Raw genomic sequence first — 12,513 nt, 5'->3', positions numbered from 1 at the left:
GCGAAGGGCGCGAACAAATCTGCGCTGAACTGTCTCAATGCGATGAAAACCGTTGAGATAATGAGGGTTCCACACAACTGAACAATATTCCAGAGTTGATCGAACGAGCGAACAGTAGAGAGATTTCAAGCAGTAAATATCTGAAAAGTGCTTATATATTCTCATTATGAACCCCAAACAGCGTGATGCCTTTGCGACAATATAGCTGATATGCTGTTTGAACGTCAGTTGTTCATCGATAAAAACTCCGAGATCTTTGACACAATTCGCTCTGTCAATCGTGGTAAGACAGTAATCGAATCGAATTGGCGTTTTTTTTCCTCGAGAACGTAATGACCGTACATTTCTTGGGGTTTAGGGTCATTCGGTTGATCTCACACCATTCCGCAAAGGTTACCAGTTGGCGTTGAAGGAAAGCTGCATCATCAGTATTCCAGATTCTATGGTATAACTTGAAGTCGTCGGCGAAAGACAACCGTGATCCTTCTAAACAAAAGTTGACGTCGTTGAAATACAGAAGAAACATCAATGGACCGAGATGGCTGCCTTGCGGAATACCAGATGAAGCGAAGAACTCTTAGGATACACAATCACCAATCTTGACTGCTAGACGACAATCACTGAGATACGATTGCATCCAACGGAGAATATTAGTACCAAAGCCAAGTCTATCTAACTTTGCCACTGCAATAGCGTGATTAATCTTGTCAAAAGCAGCTGAAAAGTCCGTGTAGATAACGTCAGTTTGAAGGCCGTCCGACATGGCATCTGTCACATATGTTGTGAACGACAGAGGGTTCGTAGATGTTGAACGTTTCGGTATAAATCCATGCTGAGTCTCGGAGATATACTGTTTGCAGTGGCTGGAGATGGGTTCCAACGCAGCCATTTCAAACAGCTTAGGAACTGCGCTTAGCGTTGTAATACCACGGTAGTTGTCAACTACCTTTTTATCACCTTTTTCGTGAACTGGAAACATGAAGGAGGATTTACAGAGTTCGGGAAATACTCCTATTGTTAGCGACACTGTTCACTTATCAGGAATCAGAATTTATTGGCTTAAATGGTACGTTCCGCGGATGTAGTCGGGAATTTGTGCCTTGCCGTGTGTATTCATCATTTCCTGAGCGGAAGGAAAGGAGAAGGAGGTGTGGGGAACTTGAACTGGAAGGGTGGGAAAAATAACACAAAACAAAAACAAACAGCAGGTAAGTTAATCTCGCAAATAGTTCAACTCGCCTGCGAGTAAGCCTAAAGCTCTTTACCACATTGGATAAGAAACTTTAGTATGTCTCTGAGTTTCAACTTCTCACTGGGATTTTCTTAGTTATTATGTGAGAAACGCTTGAGTTTTTAAAGAACTTGGAAATATAATTTATTTACGAAAATATGTACAAGGTTATCTTAAAGCTGTCTCTTGGCTTCGCGGGTGACATCGACATCATTGGCGTTGATCGCAGAGTAGTGGAAGAGGCATATTTGCCTTTTAAAAAGGAGGTTGCGAGAACAGCGGTAAATCTAAACTTTGAAAGCCTTGTTTTTCAACCAGTAGCATATTACCCATTACTCAACTATAGTTGAGTAGCAATTTGATATCGGTAAAATTTTCCTCTGCTTCTCGTTGAAAAAACCCAGTTTGTTCAAAATTCAATTGAAAAGGGTACTATTGGTACCTACTAATGTGTAGCTTTCGTAAACCATGTAGAAATACAGTTCACGATCAAAATAGGAAAAATAGTCACAGAAAAGATTGGAAATCGCGAAAATGGCTTACAAAATGAACACACTGATGCTCTAAGGTGCTTATTAATTATGCTGAATACTTATTAGTTCATAACTATATACCTATTATTCGGTCGAATGATAGTTTTGTAAGAACATTTGTTCCTGTATCGTTTTCGGCCAAATAGCACCTAGTACACCATTTGGTCTGTCTCATTCGACCAAAGAACACGGTCTAATTGCGCTCGTCTAACCGAAATTGGTTATCTAAATAACCAATTCGGTTGATTGACCCTTTCGACCTAACGACAATCGGGCAAATGGCGATCGATCAACCGGCATTTGGTAAAATGAGCACATCCTTTTGAACATTATGCTGCCAAAATATTCAATTACTCCCACAGTCGATAAACCCTCGGCATTTCTTTACCGGAAAAGCACATAGGCGGATCCATACGTTCCAAGAAATGCCTAACCCCACTTACAACATTGGCTCAATCCGTCTTCTCAAAATCAGCTTTGACTTTGCATCAATTAAATTTTCTTCTTCGCAGGCAAACCCAACTCACCGAGATTAGGCAAACAATTTGTTTAGCTTGTCACAGAGCGCGTCCAACCGTTGCTTCTTTCTAATCGCCTAATAGCTAATCCGCGTAATCCGGCGGCGGTACCAAACTGTGGAACAAATTGCCCTTTGGAAACAAAAAAGCCATTACTCACCACCACGCTATTAATTGCATAACTTGGCTGGCCAAACTTTTCCATCTAGTCAGAAGTAAGGAAAGGACCACGTTCCGAAGTTGTCGCTCCGGTTGGCATTAGCTTTTGCTGCCGCCCTTTTCTCCAGGAGCGGTCTCCCAAGGAAGAGGAACCAAAATGGGAATTAAGAATGATTTACTACCATTATAAACCGTCCGTCAGGGCTGATTTTTTCGCATTCTCTTGATGGCTTGTTCGGTGGCTGATATGCCACCAGCAACACCCCCTCCGTTGCCGCCACCATCACCAATTTGCACGCACACGTGTCGGTGGTTTGGACTTAACAGGAATATACCGACCAAGAAAAGTCCAACCAGCAGCAACTGCTCGCTCGCTCGGTCGGTGGTGACAAATTACCCATCGGTCAATCGTTTGTGTGCTAGCTCGTAAATACTGTGTGGCTCGTTCTGTGCGCTCTTCTGCGGTTAGTGGTGGCAGCGACGTTGTTCGACGTTTACACGCACCGCATTAGGGGATCTTTTTCATCGCCGTAAGGTATCAAACCTCCCGTCATTCTCTGTGTGATGAATGCGTATAGGGAGATCCTTTCGGGAACTTTCATCCCTTTTTCCCGGCATTATGCACCTATGAGTATAACTCGGGACCAACTCAAATCTATATTGTTGAAGGTGTTAGAAATCCTAACACTGTTACTAGATTAGTATTTTTTTGGGAAAAATAATTTCTATTCATCGATCAATCGTTTTTGGTCGCTGCATACGGCCCGTTCGGACAATGTCGTTTAAGCTGACGAAGATGAATGAATGAGGAGGAAACGGAACAAACAGCTTACACGTCATGTTCCATAGCGACAATGGCCTCATCCACAATGACGCCTTTCCGTACACATCCAAGTCCGCAAAAGGACACCCATCGTAGACACCTCCACACATACACACACTGACAGCTAACTCTCATCGACAAGTCATTTATCTTATTTATTCACGCAAAACCATCCTTACTTACATAATCATTGTCCATTGCAGGTCTCGGTGCTCAGACGGACACCACAACGGCGGCAGCCGCGGCCGGACTGTTGAGTCCGCTGTCGATGCAGAACCTGGTTACGCTGGCAGCCATGACGCAGCCCTCGCTACAGGCAGCCGCCGCTCAGACGCCCAGCGCGGCCTTAACCAACGCAGCGACCTCACTGTGTAAGTACAATATAACCCGAACCTGGCTGATGCGACGCGACGCGACGGTGGCATTGAACTGCCTTCCATTCCGGTTGGTCGGTCGGTCGTATTATGTGTCTTCTTCCTTCGGTACACATACACTAACCATTCCGCGGGTTGCCCGGTTGTTTTGATCTACTCCGCGTCTGCCGTGTCGGTAAGAGGTCTGTCACTTCAGTTCCGGTGTTAGGTGATCGCTTCTTCCACTTAATTGGTTTTGGGGAGAATCTTTCCTGGGGAGGTTCAGCTCAACATTTAAATGGTGGCGTTGGGTTTGGTTAACCGTTTTACATTCAAATTCTGCAAGTGAGATATGAAAGAGATTTTAAATTGCGTTTGTCGATATCTAACCATGAAAAATGTTATTTTCGTAAAAATAAATAAGCTGCACTATAACCAATAATAAAAGCCAAACCAAAAAGGAATTGTGTAGTCATATACATATGGGTCTTTCATAAAAAAGTGCAAACCTGGTATCGGCATACACGGATTTGAACCATTTTTCAAGAAATTGTTCAACTATGGACAATATAAAAAATTTGTGTTGATTGAACCATCCCTTGGCTCACGGGCGCTTCCGCCCTTTTTACAGATTGTCAAAATCTTGATTTTCTTTTGATTACATCTCCGGTATTATTAACTCTAGAATCAATCAGCGAGATGTTTTTTTGATGGAAACCGGTCAAGAAATCTAGAAAAAATACGAACGACAGTGCAAGTGAAAATTAAAAGTGGGTTTCCTCGCAATACATATATTTTTCTCATTATAACATTAAAACACCGATTTTAAATCTAATTTGAGCCGATCCAATTTCTCGTATAAAATTGACGTTCCCAACGGGAAAAAACCAAGTTGAGTATAATAAGTTCACACAAAGTTCCATTGGCCCATAAATCTGCAATTTATATGGAATAATTAAAGTTTTTCTTTCAAAGCTTCGTATCTCCTGATTGAATCAAATTATGTTGAGATTATAAGTGGTTTTTATGTAAAAATATCTGGGAAAAACGATGGTATTAGAATTTTCAAAATTAAAATGTTTTGTATCTAGCATTTAGAAAAATGCCCTTTCAATTTCACAAAACAAAAATGCATACTTGACTGTACTACCGCTAAAAACTAGCACTTTTCTGGATCCTTTGAACAATTTTCTTTAAAAGGCATCTCGCGAATTTTTTGTTGTGTAAGTAAAGAAAATCAATTTTTTACGGTTAGTGAACTCATGGATCGAGGGCTACAAAAATTGAGATAAAAGCATAAAAAACACAACATAGGCTTTAAAAATAAGTGTGATATATATGTGGTATCCTCGGCAAAGATTTTTAAAAGTTAATAATCTACAACTTTTCTGAAGACATCAAGACTAAAAACATTTTGTGTTTTTTCGGGTACTCTACCCAAAGAATAATCAAAATTGTATTATTTATAAAGTTGTACAACAGTATTGTGAACATATGGTTCGAAGAAACCTAGGTTCTAAACCGCCATCTAAGGCCTCAAATTGGTTATGTCCTACTTTTTAGGTATTTGAAAGAATACTTTGATTTTCAGTCTTCTATAAAGTTTTTCGGACCATGTTGTTAGATTTGTTTGGTGCGTGATACACAATACCACCGGTGAAAATGCTATATTTGTACCGAAAGAAAATCCGATGAAAACGTTGATGGCGTTGATAGTTATAGAAAGTACTTTTTCATTCTATTTAAATGATTTGCATGCTACTATTAGCACGCTATAGTGCCAAAAAAGTGCAATAAATTTTTCAGAAGTCTTCAGAAACATTTAAGAGCTTATTTTTTCTAACATCTTTACTGAAGGCCAAAAATCTCTGTTAATAGTACACTCGAAGTTGTAGCCCGTTGTTTGTGAATGACCCCTTAAAAACGTTTATACCATTTCTATTTCCGTAGATATTCCAGAGAATTGTTCGTCTAGTCAAGATACATATTTTTCCAGAAGAGATCGTCGGTATATCTCTGGTGACTTCGAAATTGTTGGATCATTTTTGATAAAATTAGCGAAAGCTTCAATAGTAATAACTTTTGAACGGGCAAAAATGGGCAATGTAGGATAATGTATAAAAGTTATGATAAGTATTTAACTTTTACGGGCCATCCACTAACAATAAGCAATAATGTTGAAGGAATTAAAGATGCAGACTTTGTGTCTCCGGTGAAGTTGTTGGTAAATGGATGTGAGCAGACCAATCGAATTTTGACTCAAGAATAACCTCAACGTACCGGTTCTGCTATAATAATTTCAGAGAAGGACTGCAATGGAGGAGCACACAAGGTTTGCTGCATAAAATCAGAAAGTGTGTCAATGTAAATGTCGGTGGTTATTATTGCATGACAATCATCGGTGAACCCATATGTCGGAAATGTAAGATCAACAAGCCATCGGCGACAAAGTTCCATAAGAACGGCTACCGCACACCACATTAAGAACAACCACAGTCACTCGGTTTCTTAATCTCTACTTGGTTTAGCGATAAGCACAGATGTCGGTTGCTAAGCATTGCGTGCAGCCAGTTCGCGATATATTTAAAGCTCCATGATTTCATGCTGCTCTCGAAATGGATTCAAGAAAAACGTTATCAAAAACACTTGCAGTGCTTCAATGTTGTAGACAACATTGTGTAACAGGGTCGTTATAGACTTCTTTCAGCGCACTGATGCATTGCATGCAGCGTGTATACACCCTAGCTACCATCCCGAATGCAGTGATCGATTGAACGTTCCACTGATTTAAGAAGGAAGCGGTCACTTTTGGGAATAAATTCCACAAGTATTTCCCGCCACGTTAATGGCATTTATTCTGTTGCAAGACTACACGTAAGCATTTGTTTTAAAATATGTCTGAAGCGTTCATATTCTCTTTGAAGTAGAATTGAAATAATTCCATCTTTTCCGGAAAATAATACGTAGCGAAACGCCTATTTGGTTGATTCGGTTGTCACAATTCTACGAGCAAATGCACAAGGATTATAACTACCTGAAAGAACCCAAGGACTTTTGTCGACGATTGCTTCGTACATGCAAGAAAGTGTGTGTTAAAAAGACAGTTGAGTACTTCAGCTACGCAGTACGAGTATTCTCCATCACAATTTCTAATGCAAATAGATTTTCTCTCATTCTATACTTCATGTAAACCACATAGGTCAGGTGAAAAATAAATAAATAAATAAATAATTAAATAATTCCACTGACATGAAAGTCTTTCGATTTTGAAAGTAACTTATTTTATCAACTAGTCTTGTTGAGATTTGAGACATTTGTGAAAAGGCTCTTCCAACCACTTCGCTCAGAGGATCGAAAGGAGTTTCTATAAACTTCGCGAGCCAACTTAAATGACTCCGATCCGTCTCTGCGTCTGCAATCTCAAGCTCTACATAACATCGAGTCTAGCAAATTCGGCATTCCATCAAGCGGTACTTCTAGAAACACGTATAATTCGGAGTGTATTAGACTCTTGGTATACTGCTACTATGAGTCAGTTGTTTTTATCCAGGACCTCATCAAGTCACTTGGAGTTTCAATCAAAGTTGGAAAATACCCATTAAACCATATCTCCAAACCCTCCTATTTCGTAGTTTGGAATAAGTGCCGATATCTACAGATACATTTAAATGATCATATATGATCAGATAACGACGGTTCATGTTCGTTAGGTACGAGCCGGTTTCCAAACTCATGCATAATACCGTCAGAGCAGAGAGTTACATCTAACACCTCATCACCACCAGATCGTGCAAATGCTGGGCGATTTGCTAAATTGAGTATATGCAGGTGTGTAATGCTTAAGTATTCCATCAATTCAAATTGATATCTGAGGTGCCCACATTATGTGACAGACATTTTCATCACTGTAGATTAAGAGAGGAAACCTATTTCTGCCACAGCATGAATCAAGTTTTTTGAAATTATCAAATTCGGAAAATATGCCGAACAATAGACGCATTTCCTGTCTATGTTATCAATAGTCATATTGACAGTACAAATATCGCTAGTTGTGAAGTCGGATTTAGATTCGTCAATAGCACTATTCTCAAGTATACATGCACGAGGCATTTCACGTGGATTTATCTTGTCATTTTTATTGAATTTTAAAGTTATGCAGACGGGGTTAATTTGTTTTGCAGCATAAAAGTTTCCTTCGTGATGGTACCGTTCTTATATCAATACTTTGATAGCTTTTCCTTCCTGCACAAGATGGAACAGATGCGTAGTTGCTGCTCGTACATGCTGAGGACTGATTGGTGCTACTCCAACCATACTCGGCCAGAGCACTACACACTTCATCATAAGCTCTTATCGTACAGCAGCTAGAAGATAACAAACACGTTGGCATTAAATCGCCTATAGAAAACCCCGACATGGGTATTAGGGACATGACCAACATTAGAACCCCATAATTTGCAAAAAACAAATGTCCACTGTGTCAGCGATTCGCTTAACACAGCAAGGGCAAGACCCATGACACTCCGTGCTCGATTGGCATATTTTAGTCCCGTCAGCCATTCAGCCTTTGGCACGGAGAAACACCTTGACTTGAGGAGTCCTGTTTTCAATAGCCTCTTACGACATGGCAGTAGGAATCCAGTGAATCGATTCTTGGTTGAGATTCTTCAACCCGCCGGATGCCACACGGCCTCTATACTAGTTTTGTCCGGAGAGAGCACGGAAAATTTTGTTCACAAAATTGTGAATAAAGTGCCATCAATTCTCGAACAATCAGGACCACGAACAAAACTCATGTGTTTTATAATTATGTCCCATTTCCGTTCAGTAACGCCTATATAACGCTTTTATTTGTGGAAATATTTGTTTTTGTTTTGTGAACTTCAGTCATGGATTCCGCAATACCATTACCAAATCGATTTTCTGTACGTGAACTAGTTCACAACTTAATGAGTATTATTCATAAAACCAAAGGTTGAGTAGTGATTTTATTCATAGCTTTTAGAACATTATTCAGAGCCCGCCAAGCGACGTGAACTCATTCATGATGAATTACATCTTGAACATAATCTGGTTTTCGTGGTTGTAAGATAGTTCAGAAAATCAAAACATAGTTTCTCGTGAACTATTTCATGAAACCTGGAATATTATTCATGAGTCCTTTCAATCATCGTGAACTAGTTCATGCATTAGTCACTCGTGAAATAGTTCACAAAATCAGAAAATGTTATGCATGCATCCGATCACAGACTCATGATTTCTAGCGAATTAGTCACAACTCACCATTCATGCTCAAGAAATAGTTCACAAAACCGTAAAATACTTATCATATATTCGTGAACTAGTGATTCCTAGTATAATAGTCACGACTTACCATTCAAGTTTATGCAATAGTTCACGAAATTGAAAAATATTATTCCCCGTATACGTGAACTGGTTCATGATTCTTAGCGACTGACCATTCATGCTCGAGAAATAGATCACAAAAACGTGAAACCATATTCATGGAAACGTGAACTACTCATGACTCCTTGTATAATATTCACACCTGACCATGTGCGCCCGCGGAATAGTTCACAAAATTATAAAATATTGGTCATTGTTCGTGAGCTGGTTGAGTCGTAGCACATAAGGTTCTTAGTACCAACCTTTTTTGGTGAGAACCGGTACTGTGGTACTGAAGCACTCAGTACCGGTAGTACCGATAAAGTACCGGTACACGAATATATTTTTCAAAAAAATCGAGAAGCCCCTCAAAGTGAAATTAAGTGGTCAAACTGATGGTTTTATTCTCAGATGATCGATTTGTGCTGATCAAAAAAGCATATTTATTGTTTGTAATGTCATCGAAATGGTGTCTCATTTCAGAAGAAGATATTTTTCATAAGCGATACCATCTTTTATTTCGAGATCTAGACCTCTCAAATCAAGCTACGCGGTGCCATTTTCGTGGACTTCAAAAGTTGGTTGAAGCAAAAATAATAATCAACAGAAAATCAAGGCGAGAATAGCAGTAACACAGAGCGGGTTGCTCGCATTTCCTCTCGGAATTATCGCTTTGCTGTAGGGGAATTGTGGGAAAAACCGACACTGTGGGTAAAACCGACACCCCACAACTTTTCCTAGAAATCAAATTTTTGATTCATTTCATAATGATACAATATTATTAGTACGTTTATTTAGAGCATTTGAAGAAAAATTGGATTTACGTTAGTGCGCCGAATGTCATAAAAATTAACAAAACATTCGACAGCAGCGTTCATACTCGTCTGGATGTAAAATTTCGTTGGTAGATTTTAAGGTTTTAACCGAACGAAAGCTTTTCAAATCACCCCATTTTCAGTACCTATTATTATCGGCCTGTCCTATGATCAACTAGGTGCATTGAAGACGAGTTTGAAAAATTCAATATTTTTAATTGCTTTTATAAAGAAATGTGCGCTGTTGGGGTAAAACCGACACCCTATGGTTAGGGTAAAACCGACACCCTGTTAAGATGGTTGTGTATAGTTGCGATTCATTTCAAAATACTGGGGATCTTTGTGACACTTCAATTAGCCTATTTGAACACTATAGTATTAGCAGAAATACACAGAAATACTTTTATTGTGTTTATTTCTTGTAAGTCTCTTTAAAAATAAAAAATTGGAATTTTTGCTTATCTGATTCTAACGAAGCTTTTGCTATTTCTGCAAAAAGGTCATCAAACCGAATTTCTAGTGTTCTCTTGGTTTGTCATAGACGAATTTTATCACAATGAGACAATGGTATTATGTATACTCCAATAGATCGTTGATGATCAGAGTCCGAAAAATCAAATCTGAAAAAGATAGTTTTACTAAGAAGTGTGTGTGTGTCACTTATAAGTGAATGAATCCAATTAGCAGAACGTAGAACGCTTGAAAATCTTCTCTTATGAAATAAAATGACACTGGAGGTTGCAATGATGTGCGCAAGGATTATTTGGAAATACTCATATCAATAAATAATCCTATAGCATAAAATACCCTTATTTATAGTACTACGCTTTCGAACTTTCTTCCCCTCACTACATGATGAAGCAATAAAAAGCACATATTTGCATCATACATACTCACACTTTATTAATCACGCATATATCTCATTTTTAATAAAGATAAAGATTTTAATAAAGTGGAGAGAAAATAAATTAAAGGGGGTGTCGATCTTACCCCTATGGGGTGTCGGTTTTACCCGCAGTGCTTACAAAAAGTCACTTTGTTTTCCAAGTTTTACAACCAATATTTTTTAATGAAATTAATTTTTAGAAGCGCTGAAAAAATTAAGTCTTGTTAAGAATTTTCTGAAGAAGAATTCTGCATAAAAATTATAATTTTATTGGTTTTGTGGCAACTTAGAAAAAGTGTTTAGCTTAAGGAGTCGGTTTTAACCATAATTCCCCTAAATTGGTTACGACCTTAATGTGGTTTGCCTACTATTCTCTTATGAACACCAAGGCTCCTTACTTTCCTGTAAACTAGGTGGTTTTGTTGACTCCTTTCTTTTTCGATTACCAAAAGAATGTAGATTGCTTCATTCGAAACAGCCAATTGTTGGTTACTGATTCGGTGTTCGTTCTTTTATAGATAAAGATTAGTGAGCAAACCAAATACAGACGTAACTTAGGCCAGTCTTATAATGCGCCACCCAGTAAATAATGGGAACCAAACAGAATATTGCTAATAAATAAAATCAATACAAATTGTTACGTCACTTACGCTACATGCGGATACTTTGAAATTTAATACAAAATCGTTGAAATTTTATTTCGACCAAACCTAGTAAAGAAATTTAAATATACCGTTCAGTACAACGGGAGTTAGTAAAGTTTAACTTCTAGAACTATTATAATGGTGGCTCCACCACCTCATTCCCCCGCAAAGGCGTAAACTACGCGATTTTTCTAGAAGATAATTAATATAATTAAAAGTCACCTTTCAGACTGATATTTTGAAATGGGTCCCCTAGAGAGTCCACATATTTTTCATAAAAAAATTTGTTCCGCTACCGCACGGAAAAAAATTGTTCCGAAAATCGTGAATAAAGTGCCATGCATTCTGGAACAATCACGTTTTTACGTTACGAAAACATGACGTTGAACAAAAATCATGGCTTTTATAATTATGTTCAATTTACCTTCAGTAACGCTCGCATAACGCTTTCATTAGTAGAAATATTTGTTTTTGTTTTGTGAACTTCAGTCACGGTTTCCACCAAGTTATTTTTTAATTCGATTCTCAGTATGCGAACTAGTTCATAACTTTATAAATATTGTTCATAAAACCAAAGGTTGACTCGTGATTTTGTCATAGATATAGGAACATTAGTTCACAAACTATGAACTATTACACGAAATTCGGAATTTTATCCATGAATCCATTTAATTCTCGTTAACTAATTCATGATCCCTAATATATTAGCCACAAACCAATATCCGTGCTCGTGAAAGGTTTCACAAAATCTGCATATAATTTTCATGTATTCGTGAACTGCTTCACGATTCTTAATATATTAGTTACGATCCAATACCCGTGCTTGTGAAATAGTTCATGAAATCATGAAATATTATTCATGTATTCGTGAACTGGTTTATACGATCTATCTAGTATCTATTTGCGTGCTTGTGATATTTAGAAGATATCCCTAATCATTTTCAATCTCATGCAACATGGAAATGAAATTTTTATGTGAATTCTTTCACAAAATTTGGAGTATTATTCATGGAATCATTTTTGTTCCATTCACTTTTTCATAAAATACCCAGTTGCTAGCGACCAGTAATAGATACGAGCAGTAGATATAAAAAACTATTAGGACCTCGAACACCGTTATTCATTTGAAACGAAAACTGCACTGAGAACCCGAAATAGTGTGCGTG

The 12,513-nt window shown here is 38.2% G+C and overlaps 1 protein-coding gene across 3 annotated transcripts in view; it reads left to right on the top strand.

The window, feature by feature from the left end:
- LOC131678416 (CUGBP Elav-like family member 2) overlaps positions 1–12,513 on the top strand; it is a 1,026,317-nt gene that overhangs the window by 959,522 nt on the left and 54,282 nt on the right. For all 3 annotated transcript variants that reach the window (XM_058958564.1, XM_058958565.1, XM_058958566.1), the window contains one exon: positions 3,468–3,635. In XM_058958564.1, the coding sequence (XP_058814547.1) occupies positions 3,468–3,635 (168 nt within the window). The remainder of the gene's footprint in view (positions 1–3,467; positions 3,636–12,513) is intronic.

Source organism: Topomyia yanbarensis, chromosome 2 (genome assembly GCF_030247195.1).
Source record: "Topomyia yanbarensis strain Yona2022 chromosome 2, ASM3024719v1, whole genome shotgun sequence".
NCBI lineage: Eukaryota > Metazoa > Arthropoda > Insecta > Diptera > Culicidae > Topomyia > Topomyia yanbarensis.
This window is presented reverse-complemented; position numbering and strand designations above follow the sequence as displayed.